The 19,749-nt window shown below is 36.5% G+C and overlaps 1 protein-coding gene across 3 annotated transcripts in view; it reads left to right on the top strand.

Annotated features, from left to right (window-relative positions):
• The window catches only part of RASSF6 (Ras association domain family member 6), a 60,461-nt gene that overhangs the window by 30,907 nt on the left and 9,805 nt on the right, over nt 1-19,749 (top strand). For all 3 annotated transcript variants that reach the window (XM_067036930.1, XM_067036931.1, XM_067036929.1), the window contains exons 4-8: nt 3,350-3,489; nt 10,035-10,132; nt 11,461-11,645; nt 14,576-14,677; nt 15,225-15,276. In XM_067036930.1, the coding sequence (XP_066893031.1) occupies nt 3,350-3,489; nt 10,035-10,132; nt 11,461-11,645; nt 14,576-14,677; nt 15,225-15,276 (577 nt within the window). The remainder of the gene's footprint in view (nt 1-3,349; nt 3,490-10,034; nt 10,133-11,460; nt 11,646-14,575; nt 14,678-15,224; nt 15,277-19,749) is intronic.

Here is a 19,749-nt window from a genome sequence, read left to right as displayed (position 1 = left end):
AAATCCTAGTCCTGAAACATCTGTGACTTTTCAAGTATTTTTTAGAATGGGAAAACGTTTAAAATAACTTTAATGACATATTTGCTTTCTACCTTAAAAACAGAGTATGAACATCTTTTGAACAGCAATTCCATTAAAAATCTATCCTAGAAACAATTCAGCAAGCATTTTTAAGGTTGCAACTGGCAGGCTACTATACAAAGTGGCCTTAGATTGGTTTTTTTAATGCCTCATTCTCCACGGGTCTTCCTACTCAGTTTTGTATTCTAATGGGACTCACTTCACATCTTTACAATATCTTCCTGGTCCTAGGGAACATTAGAACTTTCTACCTATGATTCAGATCTTCAAATGAAGATCAGCATTGACTTTAGACCACCATTGGCTTAAATCTGCAATTGGAACAGAAGGAAATTTATAGACCTCTCTGGCCTTTACTAGTGAGCTTAAGTAATTTAGTTTGATTGGACATTTCAATTACCTTCCCAAATGCAATTTCCTACAGAAGTAGGAAATAACTATTCCCTTTATCAAGAAATGGGCCTAAATTTTTTTAATGGCCTAATTTTTAATTATTTCAATATTATCCTATATCTTAGATCTCTCATATAGGTAACTGTAAAAATATAAAATTTAAGAAAAGATCAAAACTTTAAGAATATGATTTTATATTTTAATTCAGTTGTTTCCACAGAATTCATGATGTTAAGAAGTTCGTTTCCTTTAGGAAAATGTTTGAATTTTGATGTGACAAACATATAAGTTGAGACATGTCATTTCCTATTCTGTGAATCAGTGCTCAATCTGCAAAAGTCATATGATTTTTTAGAATAAAATGTCCTGTCTTACATAATTTTTAAAAACTGTATGCAGTAAAGTATACAGTGAGAATATCAGATTGCTTAATCTTTCCATCTTTACCCACCGTCAATAAAGTTAGAATCCGGAATTTTCCAAGTCTCTGACTTAGTTACAACGATGGACACTGTTAAAAGGGGCAGTCCATGGAGAATAGCATGTAGCTTTCTAAATCTCTGATTAATTAACTTAATGAATATTTATTGTATACAACACAGCAGACTTTGTTCTAAAAGCTAGAGACATAGCAATGAAGAAACTAGACAATGTCCTGCCTTCATGCTGCTTACATTTTAGTAGTCAGAAAAGAAACAAAAAAGTAAACTGTGTATCCAATGGCGATAAAGGCTGTGGAGAGGGACTTCCCTGGTGGCACAGTGGTTAAGAATCCGCCTGTCAATGAAGGGGACACAGGCTCGAGCCCTGGTCTGGGAAGATCCCACATGCTGCGGAGCAACTAAGCCTGTGCGACACAACTACTGAGTTGCCTACTGCAGCTACATGCTGCAGCTCCTGAAGCCTGCGCACCTAGAGCCCGTGCTCTGCAACAAGAGAAGCCACCGCAATGAGAAGTCCATGCACTGCAACAAAGAGTAGCCCCTGCTTGCTGCAACTAGAGAAAGCCCACGTGCAGCAATGAAGACCCAATGCAGCCAAAAAAAGAAAGGCTGTGGAGAATAACAAAGCAGGGAAGAGGGCTCAGGAATCTACGTGGATGGGGAAAGAGGAACATTTGACCAAAGACTGAAAGATGTCAGGGAGCAAACCTTGTAGAAATCTGTGGGACACACATTCCAGGCACAGATTTCTGGTTGCGGTGTGCAGGCTTCCCAGTGTAGTGGCTTCTCTTTTGGAGCACAGGCTCTAGGTGCACAGGCTTCAGTAGTTGTGGCACGCAGGCTCAGTAGTTGTGGCTTATGGGCTCTAGAGTACAGGCTCAGTAGTTACGGCACACGGGCCTCGTTGCTCCATGGCATACGGAGTCCTCCTGGACCAGGGCTTGAACCTGTGCCCCCTGCATTGGCAGGCGGATTCTTAACCTCTGCACCACCAAGGAAGTCCTAGAGATGGTTTCTGAAATTAAAAAATATTCTGATATTCCTTACATGAGAAAAGCTCATTTTCGGATAATAGTTGGAGTATTTCTTCTTGAAAGCAAAAGTTAGATAACCTCAGAAGAGCAGTTATTCTATGAGTTTTTGATATAAGGGATTCATTGTAGTATAATTAAGCCACGAAAAGATGTTATACATCAATAACTAAAATGCAGGCTCTGCATCATGTACTGCCCTTTCAGAGAGCAAATTATGTTTGGCTGTTAAGGACAACTGATTGTTACCTGAGCTCACAGTGGTCTGATATATGAACTCAAAAGAGCAAAACTTTGTTTCAGGAGTGACTCCAAAGTAGGTTTGTCAGCCAAAGAAATAATAAGCAATAACATTTATTGAGCACTTTAAATACGAGGTCCTATGAATCAAGGATTGTTATGATTTCATTTCATTCTTCAGAAGAAGCAGCCCAGTTTTATAGGTGTTTGACATCTTGTCCAAGAGAACACGGCTAGGAAATGGCAGAGCCAGAGTTCAAACACAGGTCTGTCTGATTCCAGAGTCTGGAGTTTTCATTATACTCTCAAATAAGAATTGAGTCATTTATGTTTATATTTATTATGTTTTCTAATTATTGATTTTTCATAATAACAAGTAGTTATTGCATTTTAGAGTAGTTATTGGATAGTTGGAATATTCTTTCTATATTTCCCAAATTTACTATAATAATAACACTACTTTAATAACAGATTTTTACATATATGAGAGAAATAGATTAGAAAATACATTCTATGGGAGTGTGCTTTGGTATTAATATCTACATCCACAGGATAAGTAAGTGTTCAATCCTGTTTACTAATTTTTCTTTGCATAGAATTTCCTTCTTTTGTTATAATAGTTCCAACTTAAAAGAGATTACTCAAATGCTATTGATTTTTTCAAAAATATAATTTGTTGTCTATTTTACAGTGTTTTTACATACATTATTTCACTTGTTCTGTATAAGTTTGTGAGCTAAATTTTTCCTGTTCAGAAATGAGAAAATAGCCACTAAACTGAACAATAGCTGTTCTTCTGATTTCTACTTTAGCACAGTTTTTAATTCTGCTTTAATTTTAAGCTAAATAGAATTAGAGAATTAAAATTCCACTTAATTGAAGAAGCAGAGTTCAGAAAATATCTTAGCGTACTGTGCCCTCTGGTGGGCATATCATTACCATTATGACTTTGCTGTTTATAGCTGTTTTCAAAAGTAAAAGAATGTTTCAAAAGTAGAAATGTTTTGTAGATAAATTTAAAAGTCAAACAGTCCCACCTGGGAATTTATTTTTTATCTATTAAGATGTCTTACAGACTTCATTTCTACATCTTCAGTTAAAACATTTGCCTTCTATAAATAATACAAAAACAGTGTTTGTGATGATTGGTTTCTTCCCTAGACTGACGATGGTAAACTAATTGTTGAAGGAACGCTGGACATTTTCTGGGGAGTAAAGCAGCCTATACAGCTGAAAATACAAGATGAGAAGCAAATCCCCTCTTTCACTGTGCTGAAGTCACCAGATGTCTTTTCCAAAAGGTGAGCTACCTTTTATGATTTTAATTCCTTAGAAAATGATCTTCATATTTACCTTTTTTGTGTGCCTCAAGGATGAAAGCTCTAAAGTTTATATACAACCTCATTTAATCCCCCAACAACTCTAGGACGTAGGTGTTCAGAAACCAGGGCTCTAAGAGGTTAGGTAGTTTGTGCAAGATCCCCAATTACCATGTAGCAGAACTGGACTGGACCTCAGGTCTGTGGGTGCCAGAGTCTGGCTCTTGACCTCTCTGCTATATTCCTTCTCTTCTGGGAGACTGCATTCTTTCACTAGAAAAAACAAAATGTAAAGGCAAGATTTCATTAGCCCTGGTCTTATCACCAAAATGGGGGGGGGGGATAAAGTTTAAATTTCTCCTCTTCTTAGAACAAAAAGCTTTTCCTGCTTTCTGGAAAGGAGACTTAATTATGTTCCACCTGATTGCTGTGTCCTGTTAGAATCAGGACAAAGTGCATGTGAAGTACAGTAAATGCACAAAACAGTACTCTGTGTGGGTTTATGCAAGTGTACCTTGAATATATAGGTGGGGCTGAGATATATATTTTCATTATCCTTTACAAATTTTAGAAAAATTAATAAATATTCCCAAAGAACTCACAGATATAAATATTGTTTTCTTCCTCCCTCCCTTCTCCCCTTCCTTTTTAATCCTTGACTTTCTAACACATCTCCTTTTCGTGTGTACATGGAGGTATCAAGCGTTCTCTTCATCCATCCTTCTATCCATAACTAGATGAGCTGGAGTTCTAGCAGGAGAGAGGATGGAGAGAGAGCAGCCAGGACCTTTTCCTCAATCTGACCTTTGGTCATAACCAAGGAAAATCGGGTATCACCTTGAGGGAAGCCCCACTTTTCCTTTGGGGAAAACACTGAAGTCTCACTATGATTTGCACCTTGCCAATCTTTCTCAAATGTGAGGTTCCAGCAATTCTGAACATTTTATAATTCCCTACACATGTCATGCAGTTTCTTACTTTCCTGACTCTCTGCCTGGAAGCCTATCTGCTTCTCGCCATCCATTTGCTAGACTCTTCCACCAATCCTTTAAGATTCAGGTCAGTAACACATTCTCCAGAGAGCCTTTTCTGACCCTGTAGTAGGTGCCCTGACAACTTTTCTATATCCCTTTCAGAGCATGCAGTTAACTGTATTTTTATACCCCTGCCTCCCCCTCTAGCCTGTGAGCTCCTCAAGGGTAAGGAGTACGCTTTATTCATCTGGGGCTCAGCAGTGTGTCAGCACAAAGAGAGGACTCAGAATTCAGTACCGAATGAAGCCCATGGAATCCTGGTGGTTAAATTACCTCTGCTCTGTTGGGTGAACTGTCTCTCCATCTACCACTTCTGATTAGTCTCCCATCCAAGCTAATGAAGGGCAAAGGGTCCAGTACTTATGAAGGCAGAAGAGAAACCACAGACTTAGGCAACCTGATGAAGCCCTGCATCCCTCACCTTCAGTTACTAGAAGATTGATGGGGCTGATGATTCTAAATGATGAGGAGCATCATTTAAAAGTAAAAATTACCCCGGGGCCCTGCTTTTAGGAAACTGTACAAGATATGAATTTGGCAAAATTAGCTATCATTCTTTTTTGTTTGTTTGTTTTTTTTTTTTTTTTTTTTGCGGTATGCGGGCCTCTCACTGTTGTGGCCTCTCCCATTGCGGGGCACAGGCTGCGGACGCGCAGGCTCAGCGGCCATGGCTCACGGGCCCAGCCGCTCCGCGGCATGTGGGATCTTCCCGGACCAGGTCACGAACCCGTGTCTCCTGCATCGGCAGGCGGATTCTCAACCACTGCGCCACCAGGGAAGCCCTAGCTATCACTCTTCATATTACCTAAGAAGTCATTGCAAAGTTCTCTGAGCAGCCAGCTCTTTTTGATGCATTTGAATTATTTGAATCATGAATGCTTGATTAATATGGAACTCTATGGGAAGACGTCAAAGAGTTGCAGTAAGCTACCTGTATTAGCACATTAAGCTATCACGATTTTGGATGGATATCCCAAGATATTTTCTTTAATTTCTCAAATTAAAATTCAAATCCTTGCTCCTGGAAACACTCAATTTGAGGATGAGTTTCAGAAGCCCAGGTAGACAAGGTATATTGATGCCTTTCCATATTCTGTGGCAGATTATAAATTAATCTCCTTATGATGTGACTTCCATAGAATCCATTTGCCTTTTCTTATTGTTTATCAGAACAGTGCTGTGAAACAAACATAAATTGTCTCCTTTAGTTTAAAGCTGAGAAAAAAAATAATAAAGTTGAGAAAGACTACCCTAGAAAACTTTGCTTGCTCTTTACCACAGTAATGAGACTTACTGGGAGAATATTTGAAGTGCAGTGTATCAGATTTTTCTGGTATTCGTTTAAACTCTGAGCCTTGAATGAAATTGTGTAAGGAAATGAGCTATTCCCTCACTCCCTAACAATTCTTATTGTTCTCTTTCCCACACTGGGTTTCTGTGGGCAGAACTTACACCTTTACTCTCTCAGGATCACAGATTTAGTATCTCCAGTGGATGGATATGGAATGTGGAATGAAAGACGTGGAAGTTGTGTACTCAGCTGCTGGAAGGGCTGCAATCTTTTCTTTCAATTCACCATTGGGGAGAATCATCAGTTTGTCAAGCTAGTTTGTTTTAATTATCTTTGAAATGAGTCACACTGAATCAGCTTAATGGGAGCTGTATAAGTTTTAAAATAAATCAGTTTGAGCTGTGACCACTTGTGATCTATTATGGAAACAATTCCATGGACAGCACTTTGATCTCTCATATCTGGTCCAAGTATTTTGTTTTGGAACTTTTTCGTAAAAACAGCTTTATTGAGGTTATGTTTGCTTGCACCAGTTTTCATTTCTGCTTTTAATGTCTTTCCAAAGTCTGCTTTGACATGCAATGGACAAGCCATGGCGGAATGGCGTAAAGAGCAAAAACTGGACAGGTGTACATTTGAATGGCATCAGTAGTGTTTTTTCTTTTACAATGTGGGTAGAGAAGTGGCCTCCTTCTATGTGTCTATCAAATTTCTACCTCCTTTTTATTTTGCAGCTCATTAGAAAACCTCTGCACAGTTTAAATTTGCTAATGGTGTATATCCTGAAGCTTAATCAGGGCAATGCTGACAGTCCTGTGCTTGGGCAAGTTAAACTATTTGATAGTACATGAAGTCCCAAGGAGTTTTCTTTGGAAAACTTTGGGTAACTGCCTTCAAGCTTAGTCACTTGCACAGTTGTATGTGGAGACGCTTCAAATTACACAATCCAGAGCTGAAAACGGCTGGGTTTGGGGGTGATGGGGGGGTTGTTTATTTTTGCTAAGATGGTAGGAAGGAAAATGGGCCAAACACTGACCATATTGAGGCATGTTTGTTTCTCTGTATTTGTGTGACATCACTAAGCTGAGAGAAGGTGAGGACAGAGGTGAATTTGGGCAGGATTACCAAGAATTTATAGCACATCACTGGTCTGGTGTGCTTGGACTCTCTCATCTTCCCCCATGGGAGATAGCATTGGGGTGCTTTGCCTTTTTAGTTTCCATTTTTCGTTGGCATTCTGTCTTTTCCATTGCTAACACTCTTTCTATGATAATCACATCTGCCTTTTAAAATTAATCTTCTATAGATTAGGGAAAATTGATAATTTTATCTATCATAAGAATAATTAGAAAAGGGAGCCCTCCTACAATGTTGGTGGGAATGTAAATTGGTATAGTCGCTATGGAGAACAGTATGGAGGTTCCTTAAAAAACTAAAAATAGAGTTACCATATGATACTTCAATCCCACTCCTGGGCATATATCCACAAAAGATTAAAACTCTAATTTGAAAAGATATATGAACCCCAATGTTCATAGCAGCACTATTTACTGTAGCCAAGACTTGGAAGCAACCTAAATGTCCATTGAATGATGAATGTATAAAGATGATGTTGTGTGTATATATATATATATATATATATATATATATAAATGGAATATTACTCAGCCATAAAAAAGAATTAAATAATTCCATTTGCAGCAACATGGATGGACCTGGAGAACATCATACTGAGTGAAGTAAGTCAGACAAAGACAAATATCACAAATATCACTTATATGTGGAATCTAAAAAAAAATGGTACAAATGAACTTATTTAGAAAACAAAAATAGACCCACAGACACAGAAAACAAACTTACGGTTACCAAAGGGGAAAAGTAGGGGAGGGATAAACTAGGAGTTTGGGATTAACAGATACACACTACTATATATAAAATAGGTAAACAACAAGGACCTCCTGTATAGCACAAGAACTATATTCAATATCTTGTAATAACCTATAATGGAAAAGAATCTGAAACAGGAAATATATACATATATATATATATATATATATATATCTTAATCACTTTGCTATACACCTAAAACATTGTAAATTAACTATACTTCAATTGAAAATAAAAAAGAAAAAGGAAGAATAACTAGAGTCTGAGTCAGGACAAAAATAGTTCTCCTTTGAGTTAAACTTATTGCCTAAAGTTCTTGGACTCTTAAGACATTTATTTTTGACTGGCTATATTCTGTATAATACAGTTTACTAGAAAATTAATGAACAAATATATTAGGATTATCTTATCTGTGTCATAAGGCTTTTATTATGAGGCTCAAATGATATAGAAGTTGTAAAAAGACATCAAAGGAATTCAGAGATCAAGGAAGAAAAGGACCATGTTTATTCATATTTGCCACCATTAGTATGAATAAGCATTTTTTGTTGTTGTTGCCACCAGTGACATTTGGGAAGAATGAATGCCACAGATTCCCTATGGGTGAATATTTTTTGGTCATAAGGAAAACAGACATTAGGGAAGAGGCTCTTAATAGGACTAAGACTGGTCCCAGCTATGATAGTGTCTACTAACCTAGAGACATCTAGGAATACCTTGGATCCCCAATGGCTCCTGACCCATCATGAAATGGATACAGATGATGGGGATTAGGATGAGGGTGACAATGAAGATGAGGACAATCATGGTAGTTTTTAACACATATTGAGTGCTTACTATGTGTTGGGCACTTTTTCAAGGATTTGAAAAATTTAATTAACTCATTTAATCTTCTCAATAACCTTATCCTACCTCATACTATAATCATCCCCATTTCATAGGTGAGAACACTAATGCACAGAGAAGATAAGTAGCTTATCTAAAGCCAACAATGAGTGTTGGCCCAACTGGTAAAAATAAGCAGTTGCCCAGTTTTATGTATTCTGGGCATTAGAATGCATTGAAAATTGTTAGTACCCTATATAAATCATGATTTTCCAGAAAAGAAGTTTATCATACACTTTGCTCCTTTATAAATCGCATTCTTTAGAGTGCTCAAGGGTCTTAAAGATAGGCTTTATATCATTATATTGGAGTCACTTTACCTAAAAATGCTTTGAATACAACAGGAACTTAATGCACGTTGGCAGAATAAACACTTTGTATCTAAACTCTCCTAAAAGCATTGTGAGATACCTGTATAAGAATGGATTCTGTATGGTGTTAGGGAGTATGCTAATTTCTTTCTTTTACATGTAGCTGTCCAGTTTTCCCAGCACCACTTATTGAAGAGGCTGTCTTTTCTCCATTGTACATTCTTGCCTCCCTTATCAAAAATAAGGTGACCATATGTGTCCATCGACAGATGAATGGATAAAGATGTGACACATATATACAATGGAATATTACTCAGCCATAAAAAGAAACAAAATTGAGTTATTTTTAGTGAGGTGGATGGACCTAGAGTTTGTCAAACAGAGTGAGGTAAGTCAGAAGGAGAAAAACAAATACTGTATGCTAACACATATATATGGAATCTAAAAAAAAAAGGGGGGGGTTCTGAAGAACCTAGGGGCACGACAGGAATAAAGATGCAGACGTAGATAATGGACTTGAGGACACGGGGAGGGGGAAGGGTAAGCTGGGATGAAGTAAGAGAGTGGCATGGACATATATACACTACCAAATGTAAAATAGATAGCTAGTGGGAAGCAGCTGCATAGCACAGGGAGATCAGCTCAGTGCTTTGTGACCACCTAGAAGGGTGGTATAAGGAGGGTGGGAGGGAGATGCAAGAGGGAGGAGATACATGTTTATGTATAGCTGATTCACTTTGTTATAAAGCAGAAACTAACACACCATTGTAAAGCAATTATACTCCAATAAAGATGTTAAAAAAAAAGAATGGATTATATTGGTTTCTACTAATTCCATTGGCACATATGTTTTACAGAATCTATATAATCTTGTGGTTCAGTGTGTAACTGAATTATTGTGTCAAAACATGCTCAAAATCAGTACAATAATTATTTAAAATGCAAGCTGACTACTCTGGTATAAATATAATTTTAAAAATATAAAAAATTGTTATAACTTAGGATGATGCATCTACCTACAGAGGCCCACAGCATTATATTAATACTGTAAATCTGAAAACCATCCTACGCCTTTTTATGAATAGAATAATATCACTTACAAGATTTATTACTTTTCAGGGGAATGACACGCTGGGGAGAATTTGATGATCTTTACCGTATTAGTGATTTGGACAGGACTCAGATTCCAGTGTCTGGAGCAACAGATTCCCAGGAAGGTCAGTATCAAAATCTTATTAATGAGGAGACTTTTAAAAACTAATACAAAGCATGAATCCTGAATATTTTTCTGAAATTCAACATTTTATATACCGTTACTTATTAAACCCTTATTTTATATTTAAAAATATATTTTAGGAACATACTAACTTAGGTCACTACAGTGCTCATCTGATGTTTAAGAACCTTACTTTGCTATATAAAAACATTATTTTAAAAATTACATCAAGTCCCTTAGATTCACTAGATTAGGGAGAACTGATGGTTTGAATAAAGTTTGTGTACATAAAATTGTTTTATATTTTCCCCAAGGATTAGGATCATTTATTATACTCAGAAGATTTCTATGTTAGACCAAGCCCTTCAGATTGAATTTTACATCTTTTGAGAAGTTGAATATTTTGGTTAATAGATATTAATATAACATTGCTTCTCAGAGGCAGATATACTGCATTCACTATATTTGATTGGGTTGTTTCAAACATTTATTTAAAAAAGAGAAATCTACTTGAACATCAAGTGAGTTCATATCAAATTTGACAAACGAATGGAAAGTGCCAGCCCCTATGACATGTGACAACAGTAATCATAATAATGATTATGTGTTAGTAATAATATTAGTATCTGTCATTTACTGAGACTCGGGCATGATATCTTACATTTTACATGGATTTTCATTTTCATGTAATATGTGGAGATCCAAGGAGAAGATGATGACTGAGGCTGGGGTGGGGTTCACATTCCCGGGAAGGTGATATTACCAAACTGACTTCAGACTGAAGAAGGGTATGGTGCTGGCATTATCTTCATGAAACTACCAACAACTTCCAACGTTTAGCTTAATTTTTTTCAAAGCATTCTCAGTTCAGTCCTCCCTGCTGTCTCTATAACAACTCAGATTCTGTAACAAATGTGATGCTCCTTTCAGGATTCCCTTATTTTTGTCTTATGGCCTTTTGGCATCTTTTATATAAGGGTCCTTATAATTAGCCCTTTGACAACACTCATCTAAACACAAGGGAATCCCAATCTCTTGGCACCAAAGATACAATAAAAATCTATTTTTATTTAAGCACCAGTGCTAGAGAAAGATGAAGTATCACATGCTTATACTCTAATTACAATATAATTAAAATTCCAAGGTAAAATGGAAAACAAGTGTCACCAGATGGCCCTATTCTTAAACAAGATCATTGCTATTTTCTGTTTCAAAGCATTATAGTCCATTGCTTAGCTATATAATTACTAAGTATGTAATCAAATCCACCCACGATACAAAGAGGTGAGCAGCTAAATTATATGGGCTTATAACCTTTATTCTCCCCAGATTATTTATCTTATCACAGTAGCACTCTGAAGCTTCATGCAGATGAAGAACCTGAATCCCCATTGCTCTACAGAACCATGAGTGAAGCAACCCTGGTGAGAAAAAGGATGAAGCCTCCGATGGTGGACAGAAAGGACAGACAGAAGCATAGGGCCTCTATTAACGGACACTTTTATAACCATGAAGTGAGTTACAGTTTCATTAATGTCATTTAAAAGAATGTTGTCTATTGTACTAACAATATCACTCAATTCAATTTATAATTTAAAATAATAATGCCTTTAAATATACTACTACTATTATTATTGGGTACTCTCTATGTGTTAAGCATTAAACTGTTTTGATGGATTATCTCATTAATCACTAAAACAATCCTATGAAGCAGATACCATTATGTTCCCTACTTTACGTATGAGCTAACTGAGGTTCACAGAGTTTACACAATCCATCACCGGTCACACTGCTTTTAAGTAGCAACTCTGAACCCGAATCTGTCTGATGCCAGAACCCAAGTTCTTAACCGACATGATCAGTGAACCCTAAGTGGCAGGCCCTGTGATACACACTGGAAATATAAAGATGACTCAATTGATGCCTTTGCCAGCATGGAGCTCGGGGTTGGGCAAAGAAACCAATACATCCACAAATGGTATTAAAATATGTAAGTGCTACAAAAGAGATTGGTTCGAAGTACATTCAAACATTAATATTTAAATAAAAGGAAAAAATCAGCTATAGGCTTGTTTATTCTGATCAATTAAATTTTCCAGGTCTTATACATAAACCCATATCACTTTTTACACAAGTGCAATTGTAGTTTATACTATTTGCATTTTGATTTTTTTCACTTAATATGTGTTAAATATATATGTGCCTTTCTATAGTATTTATAAGACATTTAACTTGGCCAAAGGTAGGAAATACATCATGTTTTTGTAGAACTCACATTTTTCATGTCATGTACTTTAGCGATCATTCATCCATTCATTTAATAAATACTTAAAAAGCACTCACTCTGTGCAAGGCACCACTCTAAGTCCTTTCATACAAAATATTGACTCATTCATCATAAGCTTTTTTTCTTTAGGGCTTTCTACCTTTTTTCCTTCTTCTTCATCCCTTGGGAGAGTATCCATACGTTTCTTTGGAGACTGGTATGGAGAAATCTCCCTTGTGAATTCTCTGTTCAAATTAGACATTTTTCTGGCTCAAGAATTTCCTCCTGGCCAAAAAGTAACATTGACAGTTCCCCACAGATATGCAACTACCAATTGTCCTGGTTTCTTCTCCTCAAAATTATGCTGTATGTCATTAGCGCTTGTGGGGTGATTTGTGTTAAAGTAGGCTATGAAAGCCACATTATTCCAAATGAGCAGCTTCCAGATGGGATTTGCGGGGCTAAGAATGAAATGGGCACTGAAGTTGGCAGCACAGCATCGTAGCTGAATGCTTGGGCGTTGCAGCCTGATGACCTGATTGCAAATTCTTGCTGAGCAAATAAAAAATTACTCCACCTCTTAGCGTTCATTCCTTCATCCTTCCTTCTTTACAAGGCTGTTGATGGGATTAAGTGGAATGAGGTGAGTTCAGTACTTAGCATAAGTATCTGCACGAAGGAAGAACTCCGTTTACTTTAGCTTTATTGATATTGATTGAAAGAGATCAAGTGGAACTAAAGATATTTCACACAAATATCATTCACTGCAGTATAATAACTAGCAGAAAACAAAACCCTGAAACCCAAAGCACTCTATCAATGTGTATGCAATGTGTATGCATCTAGGAATTTAAGTTGATATAGTCGTAAGATATGTTTTTATATCATGAAACCTCTTGATAATGCCTCCAGTATTAGAGGCTTAGATTGTGATGCAGTATCCCAAGGGAATACATTCCAAGACTCCCAGTGGATACCTGAAACCGAGGATAGTACTGAATTCTATATATACTATGTTTTTTCCTATACGTACATACCTATGATAAAGTTTAACGTATAAATTAGGCAAAATAAGAGATTAACAACAATATCTAATAATAAGGTAGAATATTTATAAAAATATACTGTAAAAAATTTTATGTAAATGTGGTCTCTCTCTCCCTCCATCTCTCTCAAAATATCTTATTGCACTCTATTCACCTTTGTAAGGGTGTGAGATGATAAAATACCTGTGGTGTGATGAGATGAAGTGAGGTGAATCACGGAGGCATGGCTACTCTTGACCTTCTGACAGTATGTCAGAAGGGGGATCATCTGCTTCAGATGATCCTGGACCATCAAGCCATGATGACATCGATAGTTGGCTGTCAGGAGCAGACATTGTCAATGGTTGGGGATCTTGGGCCGGATGGAGAAGGATGGTGCAAGATTTTATCATGCTACTCAGAATGGCACACAATTGAAAACATATGAATTGTTTATTTCTGGAATTTTCCATTTAATTATTTTCATCTCTCTCAGGATTCTATTTATTTTAAAATAGGAATAATGATCAAATAATGAGAAAAAATTTTATGGTTATGTTTCTTATGATTTTTTTATGGTGCATTACTAATCCCCAAGAGGGATGTGTCAGACTTATCTGACCATAGAAAACTTTTACCAAGTATTATCTAAAAGGCAGACTCTTGATTAGAGCAACTTGCAGGAAATATTGTTCTAGATATTCAATTAGCAGCACTTTTACCTCAATCCTCAGTTGAGATATAGGCTGAACCATATGAAATTGCCAACACTGGACCATTTCTGACCAACCAAAAAGGAGTAATTTTATACAGTTCAAATTAAAACAATTTAGAACAATTATTCCCAACGAGGAGGGAATTTTGAAATATTAAACTACACTGAAGAATGGTGTGACTATCTAGTGAAACTGTTTTGAACATTCTCAAATGATGTTTTACCTAACTTACTCTAGAAAAAATATAAAGCTGCTTAAAGGCATACATGGTACAGTATTCAACAACAACAAAGAAAGTAAAAATAAGAAAGCAAATTTTTAAACCGATGATCTTGGATTTTTTTGTCCAAAGGAAGGCCAAGTTCAAAATATTGACTCTCGTTAGTTTGTCACGTTAAGTCCTTAAAATTATATCAATCTTTTTTTTTCTCTTCTAGACATCAATTTTCACTCCAGCCTTTGGATCAGAAACTAAGGTCAGAATAAACAGTAATATGAGAACTGAAGAAGTAATAAAGCAAATTCTCCAAAAATTTAAGGTAATCTTTATCAGTCAGTGAACTGAGCTATAAATATCTTTTTTTTTTTTTTTTTGGTTGTACGCAGGCCTCTCACTGCTGTGGCCTCTCCCGTTGCGGAGCGCAGGCTCAGCGGCCATGGCTCAGGGGCCCAGCTGCTCTGCAGCATGTGGGATCTTCCCGGACCGGGGCACGAACCCGTGTCCCCTGCATCAGCAGGCGGACTCTCAACCACTACACCACCAGGGAAGCCCTGAGCTATAAATATCTTGTATATAATTTAACTGTAGGCACATAAATGGATTTTTCTGAACTTAAATGTTCAGTTCCAAAGAATTCTTTCCTATGTATGGTTGACCCTTGAATAAAACGGGTTTGAACTGCATGGGTCAATTTATAATATAAATGGACTGTGCCTGAGAAATTACATTATCCCCAGGGAGCAGAAAAGGTTTTATATCTGCAAGTGAAAAATGAAAGTGAAGAAACATATATAATTTGTGTCTGGTTTGCTTAGAAAACATTGACAACAAATAATTCATGTCTGTTCTTTCTTTTCCATTGACAGATTGAAAATAGTGCCCAGGATTTTTCACTTTACATTATTTTTGGAACAGGAGGTAAGAAAGCTTGGTGGTTGTTCTTACATGACTCCAGTGTGTTATCATTTTCTGCCCATAAGAAAGGCAGAAAAGCAGTTTACCTCCTTCTGTGGAAGAACGGGAGGGAGGGAAGGAAGAAGGAAGAGAGGGGGAGTGTTTTACATTATTCATATTTCACAATTTCAGAGGAAGACACCCTAAGAATAAGGTATCCTAGAAGAGTTTATAATACAAAAGACTTTGCTTGTTGGCCAGTCATTACATTATCTGAATGGCAATCAAAGAGCACTGGAGAATAGGTGGAAGGTTCCCAGGAATTGTTAGGCATTTAAGTTGACCTCTGTACTTCTTTCTTTTTCACTTTCCCTTATCATTCTAGCTCTTACTAGAGTCATCATTACATATCATTTCTTCCTCATCTTTCTTAGCACAGTGTCTGACACATTGTGGGAGTGTTCTCTCTTCCTCAGTAGAGAAAAATGTGCAGAACTTTGTGGTGGAGGTAAAAGTTTAGCAGCAGGACATTGGAAAGAGGCTATATGTGGGGTGCTAGGAGCAGGGAGTGAAAGATTAGAGAAACCCTAAAGCAATACTAAAATGAAATTTTTGAAAGCCTTAAAACTGAAAAATTTTAAATGTTAAATTATAAAAATAGCTCAGGTTATAATTTAAGTATCAGAATGTTTGAGCCAGAAATTGAATAGAATAAAATAATACATTTTGATCTGGAACAATTACAAGAAAATGAAAGCTCGATTTCCAAACACATACAAAATTAAAGTCCTTATAAATCAAAAGCTTAAATATAAGAAATATATTAAATTTTTGAAAATTCTAAGAGAGAGAGAGAGAGAGAGAGAGAGAGTGTGTGTGTGTGTGTGTGTGTGTGTGTGTGTGTGTGTATTCATTCTAGTTGTTTTGGAAAATAACTAAAAGGTAGAAACATTGAACTGTATTAAAATGTATTGATAAAAGATACAAACATTATGAAGAAGGGTCACAATGAAAGCAAGTATAGACACATGAACAAGTTTTAAAATTGATTCAACTATCAACTGCTATGGAAGAAAATCACAGAGAAACGCACCACTGAAGAGGACTTGGAGCAGAAGCAGAAGGCCTAGAAACAGACCCTGTGGTGTCTTTCTACCCTGCTGCCTCTGAAAAAAGCCCAGCAAATAGTTAAAGACCCAGAGTGAGGGCTGACAGCAGAAGCAAGAAGAACTACAATCCTGCAGCCTGTGGAACAAATACCACATTCACAGAAAGGTAGACAACATGAAAAGGCAGAGGGCTATGTACCAGATGAAGGAACATGATAAAACCCCAGAAAAACAACTAAATGAAGTGGAGATAGGCAACCTTCCAGGAAAAGAATTCAGAATAATTATAGTGAAGATGATCCAGGACCTCAGAAAAAGAATGGAGGCAAAGATTGAGAAGATGCAAGAAATGTTTAACAAAGATCTAGAAGAATTAAAGAACAAACAAACAGAGATGAACAATACAATAACTGAAATGAAGGAATCAATAACAGAATAACTGAGACAGAATAACAGATAAGTGACCTGGAAGACAGAATGGTGGAATTCACTGCTGCGGAAGAGAATAAAGAAAAAAGAATGAAAAGAAATGAAGACAGCCTAAGAGACCTCTGGGACAACATTACACCCAACAACATTTGCATTATAGGGGTCCCAAAAGGAGATGAGAGAGAGAAAGGACCGGAGAGAATATTTGAAGAGATTATTGTTGAAAACTTCCCTAACATGGGAAAGGAAATAGCCACCCAAGTCCAGGAAACGCAGAGAGTCCCATACAGGATAAACACAAGGAGAAACATGCCGAGACACATAGTAATCAAATTGGCAAAAATTAATAACAAAGAAAAATTATTGAAAGCAGCAAGGGAAACATGACAAAAAACATACAAGGGAACTCCCATAAGGTTAACAGCTGATTTTTCAACAGAAACTCTACAAGCCAGAAGGGAGTGGCATGATATACTTAAAGTGATGAAAGGGAAGAACCTACAACCAAGATTACCCAGCAAGGATCTCATTCAGGTTTGATGGAGAAATCAAAAGCTTTACAGATAAGCAAAACCTAAGAGAATTCACCACCACCAAACTAGCTCTACAACAAATGCTAAAGGAATTCTCTAAGTGGGAAACACAAGAGAAGAAAAGAACCTACAAAAACAAACCCAAAACAATTAAGAAAATGGTAATAGGAACATACATATTGATAATTACCTTAATTGTGAAAGGATTAAATGCTCCAACCAAAAGACACAGGCTTACTGAATGGATACAAAAACCAGACCCATATATATGCTGTCTACAAGAGACCCACTTCAGACCTAGGGACACATACTGACTGAAAGTGAGTGGATGCAAAAAGATATTCCATGCAAACGGAAATCAAAAGAAAGCTGGAGTAGCAATACTCATATCAGATAAAATAGACTTTAAAATAAAGAATGTTGTAAGAGATAAGGAAGGACACTACATAATGATCAAGGGAACAATCCAAGAAGATATAACAATTATAAATATATATGCACCATATATATGCACCTATGCAACATACGAGGACCTCAATACATAAGGCAACTGCTAACAGCTCTAAAAGAGGAAGTCAACAGTAACACAGTAATAGTGGGGGACTTTAACACCTCACTTACACCAATGGACAGATCACCCAAACAGAAAATTATTAAGGAAACACAAGCTTTAAATGACACAATAGACCAGATAGATTTAATTGATATTTATAGGACATTCCACCCAAAAACAACAGATTACACTTTCTTTTCCAGTGCGCACGGAACATTCTCCAGGATAGATCGCATCTTGGGTCACAAATCAAGCCTCAGTAAATTTAAGAAAACTGAAATCATACGAAGCATCTTTTCTGACCACAATGCTATGAGATTAGAAATCAATTATACAGGGAAAAAAATGTAACAAACACAAACACATGGAGGCTAAACAATGTTACTAAATAACCAAGAGATCACTAAAGAAAGCAAACAGGAAATCAGAAAATACCTAGAGACAAATGACAATGAAAACACAATGATCCAAATCCTATGGGATGCAGCAAAAGCAGTTCTAAGAGGGAGGTTTATAGCTATACAAGCCTACCTCAAGAAACAAGAAAAATCTCAAATAAACAATCTAATGTTACACCTAAAGGAACTAGGGAAAGAAGAACAAACAAAATCCAAAGTTAGCAGAAGGAAAGAAATCATAAAGGTCAGAGCAGAAATAAATAAAATGGAAACAAAGAAAACAATAGCAAAGATCAATAAAACTAAAAGCTGGTTCTTTCAGAAGATAAACAAAATTGATAAACCATTAGCCAGACTCATCAAGAAAAAGACGGAGAGGACTCAAATCAATAAAATTAGAAATGGAAATGGAGAAGTTACAACAGACACTGCAGAAATACAAAGCATCCTAAGAGACTACTACAAGCAACTCTATGCCAATAAAATGGACAACCTGGAAGAAATGGACAAATTCCTAGAAAGGTATAACCTTCCAAGACTGAACCAGGAAGAAATAGAAAATATGAACAGACCAATCACAAGTAATGAAATTGAAACTGTGATTTAAAATCTTCCAACAAACAAAAGTCCAGGACCAGATGGTTTCACAGGTGAATTCTGTCAAACATTTAGAGAAGAGCTAACACCCATCCTTCTCAAACTCTTCCAAACAATTGCAGAAGAAGGACAACTCCCAAACTCATTGTATGAGGCCACCATCACCCTGATACCAAAACTAGACAAAGATACTATAAGAAAAGAAAATTACAGACCAATATCACTGATGAATATAGATGCAAAAATCCTCAACAAAATACTAGCAAACATAATCCAACAACACATTAAAAGGATCATACACCATGATCAAGTGGGATTTACCCCAGAGATGCAAGGATTCTTCAATATATGCAAATCAATCAATGTGATACATCATATTAACAAATTGAAGAATAAAAACCATATGATCATCTCAATAGATGCAGAAAAAGCTTTTGACAAAATTCAACACCCATTTATGATAAAAGCTCTCCAGAAAGTGGGCATAGAGGGAACATACTTCAGCATAATAAAGACCATATATGACAAACCCACAGCAAACATCATTCTCAATGGTGAAAAACTGAAAGCACTTCCTCCAAGATCAGGAACAAGACAAGGATGTCCACTCTCACCACTGTTCTTCAACATAGTTTTGGAAGTCCTAGCTATGGCAATCAGAGAAGAAAAAGAAATAAAGGAATCCAAATTGGAAAAGAAGAAGTAAAACTGTCATTGTTTGCAGACGACATGATACTATATAGAGAATACTAAAGATGCCACCAGAAAACTACTAGAGCTAATCAATGAACTTGGCAAAGTTGCAGGATACAAAATTAATGCACAGAAATTTCTTGCATTCCAATACACTAATGATGAAAAATCTGAAAGAGAAATTA

Source organism: Kogia breviceps, chromosome 6 (assembly GCF_026419965.1).
Source record: "Kogia breviceps isolate mKogBre1 chromosome 6, mKogBre1 haplotype 1, whole genome shotgun sequence".
In the NCBI taxonomy this organism is placed as follows: domain Eukaryota; kingdom Metazoa; phylum Chordata; class Mammalia; order Artiodactyla; family Physeteridae; genus Kogia; species Kogia breviceps.
Note: the sequence above shows the minus strand (reverse complement) of the source record. Positions and strands in the feature narration are given on the sequence as shown.